The 26,041-nt window shown below is 34.4% G+C and overlaps 1 protein-coding gene across 1 annotated transcript in view; it reads left to right on the top strand.

Moving 5' to 3' along the window:
• Positions 1–26,041, top strand: part of ACTR3 (actin related protein 3) — a 57,514-nt gene that overhangs the window by 13,288 nt on the left and 18,185 nt on the right. Inside the window, exons 2-7 of the mRNA XM_024734479.1 lie at positions 8,131–8,186; positions 11,634–11,758; positions 16,713–16,823; positions 20,198–20,293; positions 21,736–21,843; positions 24,831–24,974. Of these exons, the coding sequence (XP_024590247.1) occupies positions 8,131–8,186; positions 11,634–11,758; positions 16,713–16,823; positions 20,198–20,293; positions 21,736–21,843; positions 24,831–24,974 (640 nt within the window). The remainder of the gene's footprint in view (positions 1–8,130; positions 8,187–11,633; positions 11,759–16,712; positions 16,824–20,197; positions 20,294–21,735; positions 21,844–24,830; positions 24,975–26,041) is intronic.

Genomic DNA, 26,041 nt, shown 5'->3' with positions numbered 1-26,041 from the left:
TCTTTCAACTTTAAATTAGTGGTTCTCAATACCAAGAAATTTTGGAAAATGGGTTGTACTATTATTAAGGTTCTATCCACCCTAAAGTTCTAGGGTCTTATATTCATTTTGTTGTATGGTTTAAAATTGTTGAAACATTGAAAGTTAAAACTCTACTGCTGTTTCTCCCTTAGGTAGTCTGCAGAGTCACACACCATATTTAGCGTAATAGCCTTGGTACATATTTGTTCTTTTCTGGAATGATTTTTGTCCTAGCTTTTTATTCCAGTTCATTTTTGAAATGTAATTTTTTTTTTAAAGATTCTGTTCTCATTTATTGGTTCAATGTCTGTAATGTATTGGGATCTTCAAGTAGTTTTTTGCTTGATAAGGTTTTTCAAAGCAAAAAGAAAAGTGAACCATTGTATTAAATAAAAAAGTACTCTGTCAAATCAACTACATGCTTTCAATAAATAAACATGAATTTGCAGAATTAAAAATAATATCCAACATGAGGGATGCTACTGCTTTTACTACTTAAAAATATTCTTTCCATAAATAAATTTCTTCCTTTTAGAAAGGTATACCGAATAATATAACATATACCCCTGTTTATCAGAATCATTACCTGGTAATGATTCATTTCTTTTTGTTTTTTAAGACTGAAACAACATTATAAATGGCTCTCCTCAAATCCACTTTCCCCCCTGCCCAGAGGCAGTTAGGACCACAATAAAGTAACCATTTCTTGTATAAAATTCATTTTTTTTTTTGCTGTTCATTTCTATCAATCCGAGCTTTCCCTCTCTCCCAACATTATTACATTTCCACTGCTGTTCTTCTAATCACTTTGATAACTTCAAAAGTGCTTTTGAATTCTCTCCTTTACTGTATTCCTTTCTCAAAGCAATTTCCAACTTTGCTGACCAAAACCAGCATTGTAGATCTTTTCTCATTGCTACCACAGTCCAGGGAGATTTTCTGTATATTTAACTTGCTTCCCTGGGCCACAAAGAAAAAATTTGGTTTAGTTTTTCAAAGTATTATATTGCCCTTATGAATTTCATAAACTTAGGGTAGCTTTGTCTTTTTCATTTTATGGTCTCTTTTTAAACACCACTTAGAAAATGACACTTTCTTATTTAAGTATAGGAAAGCATAAAGAAGTGAAGTAGATTAATGATTTCACTACCCGGATAACCCAATGACATGTTTTAAATTAAAGTAACATACATGCCTCTCTATGCATGAATTATCTCTGGAATACATAAGTGATTGCCTCTTGGGTTAGCAGTGGGGTGGCTAGGAGATAGGCCTGGTAGGGAAACTTACTTTAGTACTTTTTATGTGGTAGGGAAACTTACTTTAGTACTGCTTCTTGTTTTATTTGTTAAAATTTTTATCATGGGCTAATGTTACCTATTCAAAAATTCTTTTAAAAAATAATTTAGTGCATGGTTAGACCATTTAAGACAAGTACTAATTTGAAAAACAAAATTCTCCCATCCTGCTATCTGTAGATAATCAGAATTTACTATTTCTTGTGTAGACTTCCAGAAGACAAAGTGTATGTATATGCTAGCATTATATAATAGAATTATTCCTATGTAGTTTTATTTTTTCTCTACATATATATGTAAATTTTTGTTTACAATTGACATAAAAATATTTGATATGAAAGTATCAAGGTATTCACAAAATATATTTTCCCTGTTTAGGACTAGATGTGAAAGTATTCTCGAGATATTTCAAAGTAATAAAGTATAGTGTAATTAATATTAAAAATAGACACACGTGTACATAGGCAGGAAAACATATACACACGCACAATTTTTTAAGGAACTGCAAGTTGGAAGGTATTAGGACTGTACTAATTTTGCCTGGGAATCATACTGTGAAAATCAGATGTGTTCCCAAAGGACTGATGAAAATGGAAGATTTGAAAAGGGCCTTTGAGGAAAAAAAGGATTAGGATAAAATAAAACAAGAGCAACAATGAAAAGAAGGATGGAGCATTTATATTTTGTAAGAGCTAGGATTTATGTTTTTTGTTCCTAAATATAATTATCAAGGCTTTATAAAAGTGATTCTTTCTACTTCAGACAGAGTATATTGCAGGGGTTGAGGATTATGAAATTGTATTGTGGGTACTTAGATGAGTCTGGGAAGGGAAATAGGGTAGTCTTCCAACCAGTGAAATTCATTGAGGTGTTCTAAAAAGTAGAGCCTTGATTTTTGTACTATTAAACCATGCTTGACGTTAAACTGTTAATAGGCACATGTACATTTAAGATTGTTATGTCTTCTTGATGAATTTATCCTTTTATTATTATAAAATTTCTCTTTATCTCTGTTGTTAACTCTTTTTCTTCAAGAAGTTTCATCTGATATCAATACAGCCACTTCAGAGTTATGTTTACTATTTGCCTTCCATCCATCTTTCTTCATTCTCCATCTCTAAAGTGCATATCATGCAGACAATATATAGTTGGGGCTTTCTTCCTTTTTCTTTCTTCCTTTCTCTTTCTTCTGTCTCCCTTCCTTTCTCCCTTTTTTTTTTTTTTTTTTCTTTTCTTTTTTTATGCTGTACGCGGGCCTCTCACTGTTGTGGCCTCTCCCGTTGCGGAGCACAGACTCCGGACGCGCAGGCTCAGCGGCCATGGCTCACGGGCCCAGCCGCTCCGCGGCATGTGGGATCCTCCCGGACCGGGGCACGAACCCGCGTCCCCTGCATCGGCAGGCGGACTCTCAACCACTGCGCCACCAGGGAAGCCCATCCTTTCTCCCTTTTAATTGGAGACTGTAGTGTGTTACATTTAACGTAAAAATTGGTACAGTTGAATTTTGGTATACCGTCTTATTTATTTTTTTACTTAGAGTTAATAATTTAAAACTTTATGCAGAGTAGAAACCATGCCTCTCTGTAGATATGTTAACTCTCTTGACACTCCCTCTACCCGACTGTCCTTGTATGCTATAGTTATCATAGGTATTATATCTGCATATGTTATAACCCCACAAGATAATTTGATTTTTGCTTTAAATAGTCAAAAGTGTGTTAAAAAATTAAGCAGAAAAAAGTCTCATTTACCTAGCTGTTTCCCATTTCTGATGTTCTTCATTAATACCACAGTTTCCCTCTGGTATCGTTTCCCCTCAGCCTGAAGAACTTTATTTAGCTCAGGTTTGATGGCAGTGAGTTTTCTTTTCTTTTTTCATTTTTTTTAATAGATCTTTATTGTAGTATAATTGCTTCACAATACCGTGTTAGATTCTGTTGCACAACAAAGCGAATCAGCCATCTGCATACACATGTCCCCATATCTCCTCCCTCTTGAGTCTCCCTCCCATCCTTCCTATCTCACCCCTCTAGGTCATCTGAAAGCACCGAGCTGATCTCTCTGTGCTGTGCTGCTGCTTTCCCGCCAGCCAACTGTTTTACATTTGGTAGTGTATATATGTCGATGCTACTCTCACTTCACCCTCCCTCCCCATGTCATCGAGTCCATTCTCTATGTCTACCTCTTTATTCCTGCCCTGCAACTAGGTTCATCAGTACCATTTATTTATTTTTAGATTCCATGTATATAATCCTTTGTAGTTCTGCAATGTCAGTTGTGATTTCTCCTTTTTCATTTCTAATTTTATTGATTTGCGTCCTCTCCCTTTTTTCTTGATGAGTCTGGTTGAGGGTTTATCAATTTTGTTTATATTCTCAAAGAACCAGCTTTTAGTTTTATTGATCTTTGCTTTCTTCATTTCTATTTCATTTATTTCTGCTCTGATCTTTATGATTTCTTTTCTTCTACTGACTTTGGGTTTTCTTTATTCTTCTTTCTCTAGTTGTTTTAAGTGTATGATTAGATTGTTTATTTGAGATTTTTCTTGTTTCTTGAAGTGAGATTGAATTGCTATAAACTTCCCTCTTAGAACTGCTTTTGCTGCGTCCCATAGGTTTTGGGTCGTCGTGTTTTCATTGTTATTTGTTTCTATGTAGTTTTTTATTTCTTCTTTGATTTTTTTCAGTGATCTCTTGGTTATTTAGTAGTGCACTGTTTAGCCTCCATGTGTTTGTGTTTTTTACAGTTTTTTTTCCTGTAATTGATTTCCAGTCTCATAGCATTGTGGCCAGAAAAGATGCTTGATAGGATTTCAGTTTTCTTAAATTTTCGGAGGCTTGATTTGTGACCCAAGATGTGATCTATCCTGGAGAATGAGTTTTCTTTTATTTGAAAAATGTCTTTATTGCACTTTCATTTTTGAAGGATATTTTTGCTCTTAAAAGATTTCTGGGCTGACTATATTTGCACCTCCTTCAGACTTAAAAAATGTTATTCCACTGTCTTTTGGCCTCCATAGTTTCTCATAAGAAGGTGCTAGTAATTTGAATTTTTGTTTCCTGTTAATGAGCCATTTTTCTCCGGCTGCTTTCAAGATTTTTCTTTATCTTTGATTTTCAGTAGTTTGATTATGATGTGCCTAGGTATAGTTTGCTTTGGATTTATTCTGCATCTCTCTCTCTCTCTCCCTTCCTTCTGGAACCTATGTCACCTTTCAGATATTGTTCCCCAAGTCTCTGAGGGTCTATTCTTTTCACTTTGTGTCTCTCTTTTTAATTTTTTTCCCCTCTCTTGTCAGACTGAATGAGTTTTACTGATCTGCCTTCAAGTTCACTGATTATTTCCTCTGTTCTGCTGTTTAGCTCATCCAGAGAATTTTTTATACCTGGCCTTGCATTTTTCAGTTCTGTAATTTTCATTTGTTCTTTTTAATAGTTTTAGAGTTTCTGTGATACTTACTATTAGTCATTACTATTTCATTATGATAGTCACAGCTGCTTTCAAGTCTTTATCTGATAATTCCAACACTGTGTCATTTCGTCTTCTGTTGAGTATCTTTTCCTTAGAGAATGGGTTACGTTTTCATGATTCTTCATAGATGGAATAATTTTGGTTTGTATGACTATATCAAGCCTTGCTTATCTGTTTTCTTGATGAATATACTGTGCTTCCAGTTTTCGGCCATTATGAATAATGCTCTTATGAACAAATGTTTACACTTCTTTGTGGGGACATATTTTCTTTGGTATATACCTAGAATTAGAATTGCTGGGTCATATGGTAAGTGAATGTTGTAAGTGTTTTCCAAAGTGGCTGTTTTATTTACAAATGATTTTGATTATTTTCTATCATTCCAACTAGGAATGTATTTCGGCAGGCGGACTCTCAACCACTGCGCCACCAGGGAAGCCCTCCTCAATGTACTTTTAACTTGCCTTTGTTTTTCTTTTTTTACCCCACAGAGTTGAGCATCTTTTCGTTTATAGCCATTTATATTTCTTTTTCTTTGGATGGTTATTGTCTTTTACCTTTCACTTTCTTCTCTCCTTATTTCCCTCCCTTGTTGACATCACCTCCTAGATATCCTTTTTATATTAAGGTGATTAACTCTTTGTCTCTGAGTGCAGATAATTTTTCTCTTTTGGTCATTTTTCTTTTGGCTACTTTTGGTATGTTTTTGTGAAGAACTTTTAAATTTTCACATAATTGGAGTATCAGTCTTTTTTTAATGTCTGGATTTTGAATTATAGTTACTAAGACTCCCCTGTTCCAGGGTTATAAAGAAGTTATCCTGCATTAACTTTTAAAGTTTTTGGTTTATTACCCTACCCTGTTTTAATATTTCATCCATTTAGATTTATTTTGTTTTAACATGTATGATATGTATAGAATTTAATTATTTTCCCCAGTAGCTGTCAAGTTTACATAGCTGTTTAAGAAAATTGTTGTAAAATATACACAACATAAAATTGACAGTTTTAACCATTTTTAAGTGTACATTTTAGTGGCATTAAGTACATTCACAACTATCACCACCATTCTTCTTCAGAACTTTTTCATCTTCCCAAACTGAAACTCTGTACCCATAAAACAGTAACAACCATACCCCACCTCCATCCCTGGCAGCCACCATCCAGCTTCTGTCTCTGTGAATTTGACTATTTTGGATACCTCATTTAAGTGGGATCATATAGTATTTGACCTTTTGTGATTGGCTTATTTCACTTAGGATGATGTCCTCAAGGTTCATTCATATTGTATGTAGTAGCATGTGTCAGAATTTCCTTCCTTTTGAAGGCTAACTAATATTCCATTGTATGTATATACCACATTTGTTTATCCATTCATTTGTCAGTGGACCCTTGCATTGCTTCCACCTTTTTGTCTATTATGCATAATGTTGCTGTGAACATTGGTGTACAAAAATCTGTTGAAGCCTCTGCTTTCTTTTTTTTTTTTTTTTTTTTTTTTTTTTTGGTATATACCCAGAAATGGCATTGCTGGATTTCGTGGTAATTAATTTTTTGAGGAATTGCCATATTGTTTTTTGTAGCAGCTGCACCATTTTACATTCCTATCAGCAGTGTGCAAGGGTTCCAGTTTCTCCGTATCCTCACTGATATTTTTGTTTGTTTTTGATGTTTTGGTAATAGCCATCCTAATGGATGTGAAGTGGTATCTCACTTTGGTTTTGATTTGAATTTTCTTAATTATTAATAATGTTGAGCATCTTTTCATGTGCTTGTTGGCCTTTTGTATATCTCCTTTGGAGAAACGTCTATTCAAGTCCTTTGCCTGTTTTAAAAACTGGGTTGTTTATTTTGTTGTTGAGTTGTAGGAGTTCTTTATATATTCTGGATATTAACTCCTTATCAGATCTATGATTTGTAACTGTTTTCTTCCATTTTGTGGGTTGCCTTTGCACACTATTGATAGTGTCCTTTGGTACCCAAAAGTTACTAATTTTGATGATGTTCAATTTATTTTTTATGGTTGTTGTTGCCTCCTTGTGTCATGTCCAAGAAATCCTTGCCAAATTTAATGTCATAAAGCTTTGTCCCCTATATTTTCCTCGAAGAGGTTTATAGTTTTAGATCTTATACGTAGGTCTTGATCCATTTTGAGTTAAATTTTGTATGTGGTATAAGATAAAAGTCCATGTTCATTAAATAATGGATATCCAGTTTTCCCAGCACCCTTTCTCAAAAAGACTATACTGTTTGAATGGTTATGGCACCCTTGTCAAAAATTATTTGACCATATATGGGAGGATTTATTTCTGGGCTTTGTTCTGTTCCATTAGTCTGTGTGTCTCTATGTCAGTGCCACACAGCTTTTGTTACTGTAACTTTGTACTAAGTTTTTAAATCAGGAAGTGTGAGACCTCCAACTTTGTTTGAGATTGTTTTGGCTATTCATAGTCCCTTGAGATTCCATATGAATTTTAGGATGGATTTTCTCTTTCTCCCAAAAAAACATTGTTGGGATTTTGATAGCAATTGTATGGATCTGTAGTCAATTTGAGTAAGTAACTTCCAAATGTGAACGTTTGTCCCATGTCTGACTCCTATACTAAATAATCCAATTATCCAAATGGCAGATTTAAGAAAAATCCAAGCTGTTTAATCCCATGTTTAAAGCTTAAGGGAAGGAAAAGTTATCGAAGTGTCTACTAGCTGTAGAAGGAAGAGTTTTTCTGAAGGTGCTACTGAACAATGAGGCCAAACCGAAACATCGGAGTTTGGAGCAGAGAAAGGTTTATTGCAGGGCCGTGTAAGGAGATGAGCAGCTTGTGTTTTACATGTTTTACCCCTACCCTTTACTTTTATACAAATATCACATAGTTGAACCATTGTTCTGTACCTTGCTTTTGTTCAGTGAACAATACGTTTTGGAGATTGTTCCATATCTGTACATAAGGAGCTTCTTCAATCTCTTTTTTAATAACTGCCTAATATTCTATAGTATAAACGAAGCATACTTAACTAGTTTGATGGCTGTTTATTTCCAGTCTTTTGCTATTATAAGCAAGATTGTCGCAAAAGGCCCTGTTATATGTTATTTTGTACATGTATGAATATCCCTGTAGGATCAGTTTCTAGAAGTGCAGTTCCTGGTTAAAAGCTATGGGTATTTATAATTTTGATATAATTTTGAAAGCAGAGATGTTTAAATGAAATGAAACGATGGAATTTTGTATAGTATTTACCCAGAGTGGAATCTCACTTTATAACAAATGGACATCTAAGAATTAAATTCATAATTGCTGAGATATTTGTGAAATCCTTATGAAATTCTTTATGTTTTTCAGGTATACAAAACTAGGATATGCTGGAAATACAGAACCACAGTTTATCATCCCTTCCTGTAAGTATTTCTTTTAAGTCACAAATAAGCTGATTTAATATCTTTTAATAAAGTAAAATAAATAATCATTTTTGACACTCTGTAAGATTTAGTCCTTTAAAAACATGGTTTGCCAAGTTCTAAGCATGGCCTCATTTCTGTACCTCTGACCATTCATTTCAGATCTCTGTTTAGCTCTTCATTTACCAGATCTGCCAAATAGCTTTTTAAAGACAAAAATGAATGAGTTGATAATTAAACAGTTTTCTGCTTTGAGGGTATTGCTGTTAATAATGTGTGTGTGTTACTATTAAGTAATGCATTCCCCATCACATGCCTACAAAGGCTATCCTTTGGTTTGTGGATGTGATTGTTTGCAGGACTCGTGCTTGTTGACATCCCTGACAAGAGCTCATGTTTCAAAATAAGGATGGCATCTCATCTTTAGAGATGCAGACTTCAGCTGTTTTCTGACATCTTATAACCATACTTACATTGTTTTTGTTTTATCTTATTTCTGTTAACTTCACTTTAGCTGACTTTCAATAGTTTGTCTTTCAGAAGTTTTTAAAAAATACTCTCACACTTGGTTTCTTAGCACTCATATTTGTTAGCCTGGGCTATGTATGTGTTCCTAGATGAACCTGTTCTGGGCTTCTGACTTTTAGACAGTTCACCTTTTGTACATAATGTAGTAACATTTCTGAACCACCTGACCTGTGCCAAGTTAAGACTTTAGCATATCAGATGATAAACCTTTTGAGCCATTCCTTGGTGGTGCTAACTCCTAGATAGTTCTAGTATCGCTAGTATTAGACTGTTTGAATATTTTTGTGTATTCTTATTAACTTATGAAAATAAGCAGGAAATGGAAAAATAAACATGCAGAGAATAGTGAAAGCAGCTTAGGATTCAAAATCTGTGAAGTTGAGAATGAGGTAGAAATTACTGGGCTTGCCCAAAGCTGCAGATCTTTAGTCTCAATTGGGTACTCATCAGACTTGAACAGGTTGATTGTTTTGTTGTTTATATATAGTAAGAACAAAATTTTAAATGTGTGAAGCGTGTGTCAAAATTGTCTTTAAAGGGGGAGCTAGTACACACTTTCACTCTCTAGAAACAAACCTATTTGACTTTTGCACTTCTGATATACTTTTGGTATACTTCTCTAGGGATTATTATCTAATAATCTAATTCTTACCATCTAAGAATTTAGGCTGTTACCTAAGTCTAATTCTTTAATGCCTGGAGTAGATGTTAGGGGACACTGTTGCTCATTCATAGGAATACAGTGGTCTTAATTTGTAGTACTGTTGTCTTTTTCTTTATGTTTTATTCATGCATATTTGTTGTCTACACTGAGGGACAGATTTGCTTTTTTGTTTTGTTTTGTTTTTTTACTTTTGTCCCACATTTATATATAAACATATTGATAGTTTGTTGTTTAAGACTTTGACAACAAATATTGCCTCTATTGCTGACTAAAATAGAAGTACTTTTGTGGACTAGTACTTGACATTAGTTATATTTGAGTTTAGTATTATACCGTTGTGTATTGGTTGTATTAGTTTCCCAAGGCTGCCGAGACAAAGTACCAAAAACCATGTGACTTAAAACAACAGAAACTTACAGTCCTGGAGAAGTCTGGAATCAAGGTGTCAGCAGGACCAAGATCTTGCTGACAGCTTTAGGGGAGAAATCTTCCTTGCCTCTTAAAGCTTCTGGTGTTTGCTGACAGTCCTTGATGTTCCTTGGCTTGTATATGCATCACTCCAGTCACATGGCTGCCCTGTGTGTCTTCATATTGTTTTTCTTCTGTGTGTGGATATGTCCAAATTTCCTATTTTTATAAAAACACCAGTCATTGCATTATAGCCCATCCTGCTAACCTCACTTTAACTTGAAAGACCCTATTTCCAAATAAGGTCACATTCTGAGGTGCTAGAAGTTAGGACCTAAACATATCTTTCTGGGGGTACACAGTTCAACCCATAAAATGCTGATTTTGTAATCTCTTAATTTATAATCTTTTATAAAACATTATGTTGTGATTAAACATTTATTTCAGGAGATTACTGATATGTTAACTCTCATCCTTGTAAAGTTTGGTTTTGCTTATGTTCTTAAGTGGCTGTGTTCAGTCTTTGTTGGAAGCCCATATAATTTTGAACTTTTGAACCTTGGGTTCTCATCACCATTGTATCCTTTCTCTATTTCACCTTTCTGCCAAAATTTGCAGTTTTAGTTTTCATTGTCTTATGAGAAGCTGTGGCATGTTAAAAATCCATTTGTGTATGAAAGAAGGTTTTTGATTTTGGGTTTTTTTTTCACGCAGCCAGTCTTAATGCTGCAGGTGTAGTTTTATAATGAGTCACTATAATCACTGCCACTGATGAGCACGGATATTTGATCTGGAAAACCTGTGGATATGGTTCAAAGTTATTTTCATAATCTTTGTTTTTTAGGAAGTTTATAGTGAGCCATCTGATGTCTGTGTACATTGTAAATAAATTGCTAGAGAAGCTTTCTAACATTTAGAAGTAGATTGGATTTAGAATTTCCTTCAGTATTTTCTACCTACCTTGTTAAGGATATAAATTGTTATTAAATGAAAGTGTAACAGTTGGGTGCCACATCAGCTTATGTGCATGCAGATTTTTTTTTTGTTTTTAATTTTTGGCCGTACCGTGCATCATGCAGGATCTTAGTTCCCTGATCAGGGATGGAACCCAGATCCCCTTCAGTGGAAGCACAGACTCTTAACCACTGGACCGCCAGTGAAGTCCCCAGGCAGATATTTTGAATGAAGAACTGTTTAACTTGAAGGATTCAGAAATTTATAACTTAATTAAGAAATATACAAGTTTTAGGTCTAGAACTGTATGCTGGATTTCTGAAATTATATAAGGAGATTGTTGTGGGTTTTACCTAAATGATTTGAAATTTCCTTTTGTATATGTGATTTAAGTTTATCAGGTCTTTATGCCAGTGTTATACCTAAATTACTAGCTCATAATAATGCGAATAGGATAGAAATATGAAGAAAGCTTTAAAAATAAATTCCCCGTGCAATTTTCCTACTTTTATAACTGTTTTTCAGTTTTTTCTTTCTGATTGTCCATCAAGCATAGGTTGACTTGGTGAAATTATAATTTTACTCAAATCAAAATAGATCTCACATAGTTTTTAAAAACATAACTGAAACATTCCCACAGCAGTACTTTTTTTGTGGGGGGGGCGCTTTTTACACTTGAAGCCTTGTCTCTGGGTGGAAGTTGAGTTTTTATTGTGTTAGATGAATTTTGTCTTTTTTTTTTAATGACCTTTTTGCTTTAATTTGACACTTTAAATATACTAGATCACGTTCTATTTAGTAACACTTTATTACGGAAGAAATACAAGTGAAAAATTTGTCTCACTTGAAAAAAATACAATTTTTGACATGTATAAATAACTTCTATTTTAAAGGTATTGCTATTAAGGAGTCAGCAAAAGTGGGTGATCAAGCTCAAAGGAGGGTGATGAAAGGTGTTGATGACCTAGACTTCTTCATTGGTGATGAAGCAATAGAAAAACCTACATATGCAACAAAGGTATATTTTTATGATTTGTATAAATATAAATAACATTCTCTTTCAAAAAATTAGTTTGTTCTATAAATGTGCCACTTGGAATTTCAGTCAATTACAAGACTAATACCCTCAACCTCTTCACAATAAAATTTCTTCTTCTCTGTGGCTCCTCCCAGCCTTGCTTTGACTACTGGTTTTTTTCCCCAAGAGGAAGATTTTAGCCCCTTCAGGTGAGCAGTATTTACTTTTTCCATCTCAGAATCATCAATGTGATTGGCTTTCTCTTGCCTCCACATTGCCACACCTAGAGATATTTCCCTCCCGTCTTTATTCAGACCCACACTTTCTGCCCTTTTGAAGCCTGTGTCATCTGGAAGTGCCACTCTCTTTCCTCCTTTTTATCTTTTTCCCTTTCTTGTTTGTTCCATACCATTCTTCCTCCTTTTCCCTTATTATTGAGGTATAATTTATATACAGTAAAATAGGTAAGGCTTAGTTACACAGTTGAAAATTTTTTGTGACTGTAATCATAAAAGTTCAGGACATAGAACAAGTCTAGTAACCCAGATACTTTCCTTGTGTCTGCTCCCATAGTCACTACCCAACCTGCACCAAAAGGGAAACACTATTCAAATTGACTTTACCTAATTTGCACATTTCTTCCTTGGTCCCTCTTTTCTTCCGTTTTAGTAATTTATTCATTAATAAACAGCTACCATGTATAAACAACTTTACAAAGTGCTGAGATTAGATAAGAAAAATGGCTTTCCTGACTTCAAGTCTATTATAATTGGTGGAAAGGAAGCCATTGAAGAAATAATTATAAGTGGCTTGTAGTTATACAAATATTTGGCTCTTGGAGCTTAGAAACAAGACACAACTGGGGATAAACATTTAGAAGGTATTAGTTACCTTTGGAAGGGGTAAGATTCCATAGGGATGGGCCTAGGACAGAGCCTGATGAACGCATCATTTGGGTTTGGATGGAGGAGGAAAGCCTACAAAGGAGACTGAGAAGGTGTAGTTAGAGAGACTGGGTAAACAGGAAGGAGAAATAAGAGTGTGGGATGCTGCGACCAAGTAAGCTAGAGCCCATAGGTTATTTGCTGTCTTTAGCTACAAGGATGTCATTTATAACCTTAATAAGAATAGTTTTAGAAGAGCTGTGAGGCTGGATTAAAGTAGATTGGATTATGAATGACAAGGAAAAAATGACAGTAATACTCAGTGAGGTGGAAGAGATGCTTAAATGCTAGTGTGAAAGAGTCATTAGAAAAAGAGATTAAAGTAACAGGAAAGTGGAGTATAATACAGGGCTCTTGACAGAGTTAAAGGGATGGAATCCAGATGATCTAATTGATATATGGAGGATCTCTTACATTATAAAAAATGAAAAAGAAAAAAGAGGTAAGTATAGAATCAGTTTTATAGATTTGGTGAAGAAAAGTTGGATTCCTGACTGTTGGCTTCTGCTTTCTTTGTCAGATACATGGTGATGTTATCTCTGCTGCCCAGGAAATAGCGGGGAGAAAGTGAAATCTGAGTGATAGGGAGAATATTTAAAATCATCACTGTGGATAACAGAGTAGGGAAACAAAGGCTTGCCAGGTAAATTTAGGTCCATTTGGGAATAGCAATTACGAATTCTTAGTTTTATCGACCAGTTCTGTGTGATTTGTGTGATCAGCATTCTGGGTATAGGCAAGTTTAGGGTAGGACTGTGCTGAGTTGGGTTTTGGTAGATGGAATAACAAAAGGGAGTATGAATAGTCAAAGTGATGGGGCCTAAAATCTAAACTGTGTGTGTGTTTGTGTGTGTTGTGAGGGGGATGGTTTTTGGCGAGGGAAGAATTACAACAACCAGTGGACTGCAAGTCTAATTGTGATCGCGAGAGATATAGTGAGGTGCTGGAGTATGCTAGAAGGATAAGAAGTTGTGATCAGAGAGGGGTGTACTTGCATTTCAGGGATTTAGAGATGATAGTGATGATCTAAACTGTGGCCAAAATGGAAAAGACACCTTTGAATGTGATGAAGTCGGTGAGCTGAGAGGCCAGAGTTCCTCTGCATTGATTCTGTTCTTTTAAACATTTTCATGTCTTCCAAATGCAACAAACACACCTAAACGACAAAAATTCTTTCAATCCTACCTTCTTTCCTCAGCATTTTAGCTATTGTTTTATTTTCCTCTTTTAAAACCGAACTTCTTATTTGGTCTCATTATTTGATAAGCTCTTTGTTAAATCCAATTATATGTAACAATTTTCATCCGTCTTGATTTGTCTTTCTTTCACAAGATTACTCTGCTGGGTCTCTTTTTTTTTTTTTTTTTTGCGGTACGTGGGCCTCTCACTGCTGTGGCCTCTCGCATGGCGGAGCACAGGCTCTGGACACGCAGGCTCAGCGGCCATGGCTCACGGGCCCAGCCGCTCCGCAGCATGTGGGATCTTCCCGGACCAGGGCACGAACCCATGTCCCCTGCAGCGGCAGGCAGACTCTCAACCATTGTGCCACCAGGGAAGCCCTGGACTATTCTTTTTATTTATTACTTGTTTATTTTTTTCCCCTGCTGTCACTGGTTCTTTATCCTTTGCCTACTACTCAAATGTCAGTATTTCCCAGGTACTGTCCTTGATTCTCTTTTATTTCTTTATTAGAGACTTTCTCTAGGTGGTCTCATCCACACCTTCATCAATAACCACAGCCTACATCTCTACTTCCAATTCCTTGACCCCATTTCCAAGTACCTACTTTCACCTACCTACTACCTGGCTCTTGAGTTTAATATACTCAAAACAAAATTTATTACATATGCTCTACGCTTGCTTATTCCAAGATAAGACAAAACACAACTTTTGTGTCTTAATTAATAGATCCTTGCCATCCTGACTCTAGAGCTAGAATCCTAGTGATTATATCTTTGAGTTATCCCTTGTAGTGACAGAAATCTTGAATCTGGCCTAGTGTTATTTACACCACAACTGGGGCTCTTTGTCTTTCTTCCTTGGTTCTTTTAAGATTCATTTCAGCTTTCCCAATGCAGCTATAATAATCTTATTAAAAATCAAAGCTATTCTTGTTTATACCCTGCTTGAAAATTTCTACTGATGATCTGTTTCTTATAGAATAAAACCCAAATACAAGGCAAGTAATAGTTTTTGAGAACCTGGTCCCCTTCATGTAGAACTGATCTATCTGTCTACACCCCTTTCCCTAAAGGCACACGTGTTTTTCATCAATAACTGTTGTGTTTGTATATTATTGTGGTGTTTGTATATATTTGTTTCTATTCTCTATTTACCCCACCCCCTGAAAACAAAATTAACAAGGTTGCTCCTTTAAGACCCAGCTTAGATACGACCTCCTCAGTCATAGAGGAATAGGAGCCTTCCCATTTTCCCTCTGAAGCCAAGTTGATCATCTTGTCCTAGGTACTTTATTTCCTTAAAAACTTACAAGGTTATGTTTGTATCTGTTTCTTTCACTGGACAGCTCCTTATGGCAGGATGTTCATATCCTTAGCATTTGTGCCAATGGTTATAGTAGGTGCACAACAATAAATGAGGAATAAATGAATAAATAGCACTTAGAACATTGAAATATGGCAGTTCCAGTAATGTTATAAAATGAATGGTGTACATTTCTTCCTCCCCTAAAGCGAAGTGGGGACCAAAAGTTATTTTTTAAGTATAATGACTTAGAAAGTATCTAGAAGGCTATGGTGAAATGTGGATATTAGGAATTAATAGATAAAAGGTTTAATGATTGAGTAGATGACTATAGGATATTTATTTCACTAATGCATTCAGCCTTAAGTACTGGGTGTGTATTTGTACTATGTGCATGGAACTGTATTTTTTGGTGTATTTTTCTTTTGTATATTTTTTTAAGTTTTATGCTTATGTTTTTACTTTGCTTAAGTAAGTCTTCATATATTCAGAATACTAATCTTTAGTTACATGTGCTGTGAAACTATTTTATTGCAGAGATTCACAAACTTTCTCAGTGCCCTTAGTGTCTCAGTAAAATTTTTTACAGCATCACTTAGAAAGAAATTACTAACAGTTCTGTTTGTTAAGTAGCAACTTAGTAGCCACTTGAAAAAAAAACACATATTTTTAATTGTTAAATAATCACAATTACCAGTAGGATGCATGTGCCTGTCGGGCACTTCACAGTTTCTTACACCTGGAATCAGATTGCACATCACCATCCTCATTTCTTATTGTACATGGTTTTTTGGGGAGGTATTTAGTTTTCATCATAGCAACTGCTGGCAACCCAGCTTTTCAAAGAAGTGATATTACTTGAAGGGAATCTAGTGTGATCTGATGTTGAAACTGAACTACTTTAAAATAGTAGGTATGCAGTGCCAAACTGATTCTGAGTATCACCAGATTTCCTTGGAAAATGTAAAATATTTGCAGTGTCTTTGAGAATTTGCTGTAGTACCCTGGGGCTCAGTTTTGGAACCATGGTTCCATAACAAATACATATGACTTGTCTTATAAAATTTTGCTTGCTTGATTTATGGTTATTCTTGCTCTATACTTACCAACTGTGTTTTATATATTAGGCACACAACAAATACTTGTGAAAGAGCTAATAAAGATTAAGCAAATTGTCATAACCTGTAATTTTCACAGGCTAAATTTTAATAGGTTACATTTCCATTATTACAAAACTTTTAGCAATCTAGAAAGACCGTACAATGACCTTCCATCTAGATTGAGCAGTTTTTAACATTTTAATATATTTGCATTGTGTTTTTTAATTGAAACATCTGAAAATATGTTGTAGAAATAATTTCTTTTATCTCTAAATAGTTAAGTATGCATCTTCTAATGATCTGCGTGTCATTAGCACACCTAAGAAATGCTATCCTCATCTAATACTCGCTAATGATCTGTTTTATTTTTGATTTTTTCTGATATTAGTAAAGATTTAATTCCTGTTTTATTTTTTGTTTTAATAGTGGCCAATCCGCCATGGTATAGTTGAAGATTGGGACTTGATGGAAAGGTTTATGGAGCAAGTGATCTTTAAATATTTAAGGGCGGAACCTGAAGACCATTATTTTCTTTTGGTAAGTACAAATTTTAAATTCTGTGAGGAAATTTTTTTTGTGCGTGTGGTACGTGGGCCTCTCACTGCTGTGGCCTCTCCCGTTGCGGAGCACAGGCTCCGGACGCGCAGGCTCAACGGCCATGGCTCACTGGCCCAGCTGCTTCGTGACACGTGGGATCCTTCCAGACCAGGGCACGAACCCGTGTCCCCTGCATCGGCAGGCGGACTCTCAACCACTGCGCCACCAGGGAAGCCCTGTGAGGAAATTTTTGAAGAAATTTACTGAGAATGTTTTCATCGCATCTGTACTCATAGGACATACGTTCTTGTTTATTAAATTGTCATGTATCTAAAGACTTTGTTATAAAGCTGTATCATCTTTAGTATCTTTAACAGTAAGTTTCAGGGGAAAAAGTTGGAAACATGGCACTTTCTTTTTTAAAAAAATAACTGGTCTCATTATTATTTCATTTGTAATTCTTTGTAACAAACTACAATATAATTTAATTTTTAAACGTTTTTCTTTCTTCTTTTTTTTTTTTTTAACCAAAGCAATGCATGTTCATAATGTTAAAAAATTAAGTGCTATAATATCAGATTTAAATTAAAATTTTCCTTCCTCACCTCTCCCTACCCTTGAACGCTTGATTCCCCCCCAGACACTTTAAATTTTTAAAGAGTTTTTCTTGATAGTTATATCATGTATTTCTTGTATTTTTGTTTGTTTATTTATTTATGTTAATTTGTTTTGCTGCGTTGGGTCTTCGTTGGGCTTCTCATTGTCCTGGCGTCTCTTGTTGCGGAGCATGGGCTCTAGGTACGCGGGCTTCAGTAGTTGTGGCACGTGGGCTCAGTAGTTGTGGCTTGCGGTCTGTAGAGCTCAGGGTCAGTAGTTGTGGCGCACGGGCTTAGTTGCTCTGCAGCATGGGGGATCATCCCAGACCAGGGTTCGAAGCCATTTCCCCTGCATTGGCAGGTAGATTCTTAACCACTGTGCTAGCAGGGAAGCCCGTATTTTTTTTTTAAATATTAGACAGTCTGTTAACTTCCTGCTAGGTAAGATGAGTATTTCGTTCTTTTCCTTTGATCCCCTCCTTAACACAAAATCCTTACCTTCTCCCTCTTTCTGTGACATAGTTTAATTTTGGGTTAAATTAATATTTTAATATTTTTAATATTTTATATTTTATTGTGATTGTGAATATTGTTTATGGTTGGACCATGAACATAAAATTGAAAAGAACCTTGCAGTGAATGCCCAATATACCCACAACCTAGACTCAGCTATTAATTTTACTATAATTGTTTTAGGACATCTGTCTATTAGGTTATCCTTCTATCACTCCATCTTATTTTTTTAATCACTTCAAAATGAGTTGCAGATGGAGTCATTTCACCCCTAAGTACTTTAGCATACATTATCATCAACTAGAGTTTATTATTGTTTACATTTTTTCTTTTATATGAAACTTACATTCTGTAAAATCACACATCTTAACCCTGCCATTTTATGGGTTTGACTGGGCATTGGCAGACTTTCTTTAAAGCTAGTTAGCAAATATTTTTGGCTTTGTGGACCATGTGGTCTCTTTTGCAGCTGCTTAATTAGCTCTGCTGTTGTAGTAGGAAGCAGCCATAGGCAATACTTAAATGAGTGGCTCTGGCTGTGTTCCAGTAAAATTCTGTTTACAGAAAGAAGTGGTGGACTAGATTTGGCCTTCAGGATGCATGATGTAGTTTGCCCATCCCCTGGGTTTGACAGATTTATACATCTGTGTAACCTAAACCCTTATCAAGATAACAGAGCTTTACTGTTAACCTGGAAAGTTATCTCATGCCCTTTTCTAGTTAATCCCTGCCCCCATGCCCTGGAGGCAACCCTTATTCAGATTTTTTCCAGTACATACATGTTTTGCTTATATTTGAGTTTCATGTAAATGGAATTGTACAAGTTGTGCTCTTTGGTAAGACTTCATTCATCATAATCTTAAGATTCATCCATGTTGTTGCACATACAAGTAATTTGTTGCTTTTTGTTGTTGGGTTGTATTCCATTGTATGCCTCCCTGTCCATTTTCCTGTTGATAATCACCTGAGCTGTTCCAAGTTTTTGACTACTGTGAATATTTTTGGGGTACTGTGAACATTCTTAAACAAGTCTTTTTGTGGACATGTTTTTATTTTTCTTGTGTAAATACCTAGATATGGAATTGCTGTGTCACAGGATAGATGCATGATTGATTTTATAAGAAACTTACAGAACTTTTTCCAAGGGATTGTAGCTTTTTGCATACCCACCAACTATGTGATAGTGATCTGGTTACGTATCCAGATCCAGCATTTGATGTGTCAGTCTTTTTAATTTTAGCCATTCTGATTGGGTGGGTAAACTTTCTCATTTTGGTTTTAATTTGCATTTTTCTGATGACTGATGTTGTTGAGTACTTTTTCATGTGCTTATTAGCTATTTGTATATTTTCCTTGTGAGGTCTTCTGATTATATTTTATTTTATTTTGTATAGAATTTCTGCTTTTCTTGGAGTTTATAATTTAACTGCCTTGGTTTTTAGTTTGCTTAATTTTATAATGTAACTCTTACTGAATTATCTTCAAACTCTTGAACATAGTCCAAAACCCTCCTAAGTAAGTTTAAACACATCAAGTAGTTTAGAAGTTAAAGGTTTTACATATGGAAAAAGTCTAATCCTCGTTAATTTTCTAAAAAAAATTTTATAGTGTCTTTTAAAGTTAAAAAAAATGATTTTATTTGTAATGAATTTAAGTTTTATCTGTCTTTCCTTTTGCAATTTATGTTCATTAAATTTAAGCAATCATTCCTTACCTCAAGGTCAAAAAGATAATTCTTCTGTATTTCTTAAGTTTAAACTTTTGCCCTTCAAGTTAAAATATTTGAGATAACAAAAAAGATTGGATAGTCAAATCAGATTAATAAGAATGATGTCTTATGTAGTTTCAGGCTTTGGTAATATAAAATGATTTAGGTATTCCTGAGGCATAAGTGAAACATGAAGTCCAGGATTTTGAGGGCTGTTCCTTAGGTCCTTTCTTGCCTCATTGGGATGTGTTCTGGCCCAGACTTAACCCGCAGGTTTCTAAGTGACATGATGTATGCAGTCACATAACTTAAACTGAAGAAACATCTTAAACTGTGTAAACATTTCTGTTTTATACTCTAGCAGTTATATAAACATACAGATCTGTTTGAGTTCTCTACTGGTTTTTTTTGGTCTGTGTGTCTTTTTTTTTGTACCTCTGAGTTTAATGACTTTTAAATACAATGTTTAAAATACATTATTTCTCACATAAAAATTATCTATGAATTTATCAAAATAATTTTATCTTGCATACTTAAAATCTTATTCAATTTAATAGACTGAACCTCCACTGAATACTCCAGAAAACAGGGAATATACTGCTGAAATAATGTTTGAGTCCTTCAATGTTCCAGGCCTGTACATTGCTGTACAGGTAAGCAAGTTTATAAGTCAAAATAAGCTTGACTCTTAAATTTTAATCTGGTTTAATTCACTCTTAAAATATATGTATATTTTTCTTAATCTCAAAGCGTATCATAGTTCTCTCCTGAACTGATAATTTAGAAATTGTATTAGAGGAATGGAGCTATTTAGTTAGTAAAAGGGAGATGTTAAAGGAAGTAAGTTAATGGTTTTTGGATAAATCAAGACCTTTTATAGAACAGAAGTAAGGGAACTGATAGTTATTGAGAATTCACTCTGTCAAGAATTTTCTGTACACTTTTACCCTTGTAACATTCACTGTGTCCTTTTTTTGTAGTCTGTTTTGAATGACTTACCATTACATATATTTGACCACTGCCTCCTTTGTGCCCCTCTGTATCCTGTATATCACAAATCCCCATAATATTTTATTGCATTTAATTTGTGTACATATCTGTATGGAACAGCTTCTCTCCCATCCCTCAGGATCAGAGCTTACTTCTTACTTGTTTTTTAACGTGGTAGCAAATGTGATACCTGGCATATCACAAATGCTTAAAAAGTATATAAATTACTGTGTAGTTTTGTTAGCCCACAGTTATTATGGTGTGATCCTGTGTTAAAATAGGAGGATGGCCTAGTTACCTTTCTAGGTCCCTTTCAGCTATTATATTGCAAGTAGGTAAAATAAAGCCAGCTTAGTTCTGATTTTAATTAATTAGTTATTTATCTTGTTCGAGGCTTGGATTTGTATGAAATTTAGGTAATTAAAAAAAAAATGAACTAGCTTCATTAATTTCTTAATTTGCAAACTTTTAATAGAAAAAATTATACTTTATTGCCTATGCCAAGATTTTTTATAGAAATACATTATTTCATCAACTTTGCTTTCCTCATTATATCATAGTATTTGGAAGTGTGCAGTGGCCTTTTCTGGTTAAATAGCTTGTTACATATTCCTAAATGCATGTTGCACTTAGAAAATTTGGAGCTAATCTTATGAGTGATACTCAGTATAGCCATCTATGTACTGAATAACTGATGATTGGTAGTTGCGTGCTTCTCTACCTTACTTTGTGGTATGTTACAGGCTAGGCCATATAAACGTAGTTTTAAGCCCTGTACTGTATTATCTCATGTTAGTCTTCCATATGTTAGTACCGTACTATCTCATGTTAGTCTTCCACATTTTGGGGGAGTATAAGAGGAAAACGGCCCCCACTAAAATATCGAAAATTTGTAAACATGCCCCTAAAGACTACTGTAAGCCTGTAAGCTGTCTTAATAATATGTAGGTTGTGAACAATTTTATTGTATAATATAAATTAATTTTGTGTATTCTCTTTCCAAAGATACTACATTTAAAATTGCATAAAGTACTCCAGTAAAAAATTTTTTTCTAATAACTCTTTGTTTTTATTTTTTTGCCTATCATATTTCTTTTTGTTCAAGGCTGTTCTTGCCTTAGCTGCATCGTGGACCTCCAGACAAGTAGGAGAACGGACGTTGACCGGTACGGTAATAGACAGTGGAGATGGTGTCACTCATGTCATCCCTGTGGTAAGGATAGTTTAAAATTACTGAACAGGATATCAGATAACACCTGGAAGTAAATTATATGAATTATTGCCACCTTTTAAAAACTTTATTGACCATTGTTCAGCTATAGCTGTGTTTTGCTCAAATTATTATTAGAACTTTGTAAACAAATTCCAGATTTTTTTTTGCTCTAGGTTGTTAAAAATAATTACAAAATTATTAGAAATAGTTTCTAATTCATAATTAGGAAATGATGAATTAGAGTATCTGGAATGGAAATAGGCCTTTCTTGTCTTAAATGTGGAACTCAGTTTTCCAGTTTGGATGTGTCTGTATGTTAGCCAGTTGATAGTTTTTCTTATCCTTAATTAACAGATTTTGTACTGGTCATAGGTTATCTACTAAATAGCAGTTAGTCGAAAGTACATGACCATTAATGACTTCTGGGGAATTACGTTTTTGAATTAAAAAGCTCAAGTTGTGATTGTGCTTCATGGTTTGGATTTAATCAAGCATGTTAAGAAAAATGCATCAGATTGGATTATTTGTGAGAGATAGCATTTTTCTGCCAAAGCCTTTCTGCTTCCAATTTTTAATGACAAATTAGGTTTTTTATTGTGTCTAATAGATCAAAATGACTACTTGAATTCATTCTGATTATTATTGGGTACGTATATGTAGAAAGGTTTATCTTATAAAGTAATTTTTATGTTATATTGAATAACATGTAAGGAATGAAATTATTTAGAACTTTATTTTTTCATTATTCTTATTCCTCTTTTTAATGCATCAGGCAACCTCTGTTGAAGATTACATCCTCCAAGTGACTACTTTTGGATTAGATGTCATAATTTATTCTTCTGATGTCATAATAGTAATAATTGCCCTTCTTTAAAAAAATAAAAACTTCCTTGTGATATAATTCACACACCATACAATTCACTCATTTAGAGTGTACTATTCAGTGTTTCATTGTATATTCATAAAGTGCATCCATTAACAGAGTCAATTTAAAAACATTTTTATCACTCTAAAAAGAAACCCTGTATCCTTTAGCATTCACTGTCCCCCCCGTAACTTTAGCCCCTGGCAACCACTAGTCTACTTTATGTCTCTGTAGATTTGCCTGTTCTGGATATTTTATATAAATGAAGTCACTCTTTTTTTCTTCTTTTTAAAACATCTGTCACCAGGTTTTTGTTTTTGTTTGTTTGTTTTTATTTTTGTCTGTGTTGGGTCCTCGTTGCTGTGTTCGGGCTTTCTCTAGTTGCGGCGAGCGGGGGCTACTCTTTGTTGCGGTGCATGGGCTTCCCGTTGACGTGTCTTCTCTTGTTGTGGAGCACCGGCTCTAGGTGCGTGGGCTTCAGTAGTTGTGGCTCACGGGCTCTAGAGCGCAGGCTCAGTAGTTGTGGCACCCTGGCTTAGTTGCTCCGCAGCATGTGGGATCTTCCCAGACCAGGGCTCAAACCCATGTCCCCTGCATTGGCAGGTGGATTCCTAACCACTGCACCACCAGGGAAGTCCTAGAGTCACTCTTTTGTGACTGTCCTCTTTCACATAGCCCAGTGTTTCAAGATTTATCCATGTTGTAGCATGTATAGTACTTCATTTCTTATTATTGCCAAATAATACTTCATTGTATGGATATTCTACATTTTATTTTATTGCCATTGGGGGATATTTTAATATCTTGGAAATTAGGATGTGTCCAACATTTTGATGGCTTTTTATAATTTAGTTGGCATATTTTTCTTTCTTAGTGCTACATATTCTTTTCCCGTTTTTTTCCAAAATGGGACAATAATAGTGACCTATGTCATAAAACTGTTTTGAGGATTAAATAATGCATATATGTATGTTGTTTAGGGATACATAAAGATTCTTAAAATGTTCATTTAAAATTCTCATTTAAGCCTCAAGATCTATGCTGTAGATTATAGTATCCTTTGAGGACTTCAGTTTACTCATTTATAAAATGCAAATAACTGAGTTGCTTAAGATCACCAAATCATAGGTCATGGGGCTGGGATCTGAACTTGTTCTTCCTGACCACAGTCTTTTCTTAACGTCTACACAATTAAGCAGTAATATTATTATCTTGATAATTAATATTAGAATAGGTAATTTGCAAAAAGGAGTTACCAACTTGGAAAAGAAAGAGTTTTAATAAGAATATTAAGAATTGGGTATTCCTGTGATTTTCCTGCCTTCTTTTGAATTAATGGACTGTTTTTTATAATTTCAGTTTATCTTTTTTTATTGACTTATTAGCTATGCTATATATTTCTTTGTTATTGTCATTTATTTTTTGGTGGTTTTTGCTCTAGGGCTCATATTAAACATCTCTAATTTATTACAGTCTAACTACATATAATATTTTACCATTTCATAAACAAGAATGTTATGTTGTTAATGAAATTTAATTTTGCTACATTATTTTTGTACTTCTGAGTTGTATTAGTAAGTTTATGAATTCATTCTGCAGAATTAAATTATTTGGAATTATGATGGTACATGGACTGCCTCAGGCTTGTGAAGTTGGTACCTACTTCATTAGGAAAATGATAGCCAGCTTGTGGGTTAATGATAAAATTTCTTACAATGCAATCTAAATTTTTTTGCTGAAATTGTAGAAGATTTAAAACTAATACCCTATTTGAAGTCTGTTATCTAAAATCTTTAATACTTCTGAAACTCACTATTTCTTTGTTGTTGAGTCATTTCAGTCTTGGTTGTAAACTCTTATCAGTAGGAGAATAAATCTAAGCTTTGTTCATAAGTTTTGTTCATTCTTGTTCATAATATCTGTACAGTATTATAAATTCTCTGCTAAGTTAACTGTGAGGAATACAGTTGAGGAATAAAGACTAGAAGAATTCTCCTGGGTTAAAGCAATACTTAAGGATACAAATACAGTAATCTGAGAAATTGGTCTTTAATGATTAATTTAGGTGATACTGATTTTTGAAAATGTTGAAAGTAAATTTGACACTTTCTTTTTCATCTAGGCTGAAGGGTATGTGATTGGCAGCTGTATTAAGCACATTCCAATCGCAGGACGAGATATAACGTATTTTATTCAGCAATTGCTGAGAGACCGAGAAGTAGGAATTCCTCCAGAGCAATCCTTGGAAACTGCTAAGGCAGTAAAGGTAAAAAAAAAAAAGTTAAGAATATAATTTACTTAAAAATTAAAATCACGTTATAATATGAACATGAAAAATTCTTAAGTCAAGAACAGTAGTTTAAAAAAAACTTTCGTTAACCAGTTACAAACCACTACTCTTATTAATTACATGTATTTTTCTCTGTATTTCTTGTAGGAAATTTTGGGAGATTATCAACCCTTTGCTTGCTCTCACCACATTTCACATTTGAGAGGACTAACATACAAGAACATTTATACCAACTGACTTCAACATACATTTTTGTGATTATTCTCTTTAGTAAAAATAAACGTAGCATGCCTTAGAGGTACTGTGGGTTCTGTTCCAGACCTCTGCAATAAAGCGAATATCGCAGTAAAGCGAGTCACACAAAGTTTTTGGTTTCCCAGTGCATTTAAAAGTTATATTTACACTATACTGTAGTCTATTAAGTGGCAATAGCATCATGTCTATAAAAAAATGTACATACCTTAATTAAAAAATACTTGTTGCTAAAAGATGCTAACCGTCATCTGATAATGCAGAGATACCAGAAAATTTCAGTTTGTAAAAAACACATTATTGGTGAAGCACAGTAAAACGGGGTATGCCTGTAATTAGTTCAGAGTCCTCACATCTCAATTTTTGCTGACTTCTTTATTTTTAATTCTAGCAGTTTTCTGTTACAACAAAATTTTTGATGTCATTGATTCATTTGGCTGTAGAATAGAGGCAATGGTTGGCTCAAGTGATATGGCCCATAGAAGAAAATTGTGAAGGCTGTGTAAGGTATTTTAATAATTTGTATGCTACACCAGGGCTCCGTGCAAAATACCAAAATATTTAACATAGCTTTTTAAATTTATCATTTGTCAGCATACCTAAAAAATTTCATTGGGTCTCACATATGTTTTAAATATGTCAAAGCAAAACTTCCCAGGTAAAAATAACTCCATATATTTGACGGTCTTTGCATGATTATAGTGTTTTCCTTGCTTATCAAAGGATAGGAATGAAAATGAATTCACTACTTCCTAGGTAGTAAAGGAATTTGTAAATGGTTGCAAAAAGTC

This window comes from Neophocaena asiaeorientalis, unplaced genomic scaffold (assembly GCF_003031525.2).
Source record: "Neophocaena asiaeorientalis asiaeorientalis breed wild unplaced genomic scaffold, Neophocaena_asiaeorientalis_V1.1 scaffold32, whole genome shotgun sequence".
NCBI lineage: Eukaryota > Metazoa > Chordata > Mammalia > Artiodactyla > Phocoenidae > Neophocaena > Neophocaena asiaeorientalis.
The sequence above is the reverse complement of the archived record's forward strand: the minus strand, read 5'-3'. Positions and strand labels throughout refer to the sequence as shown.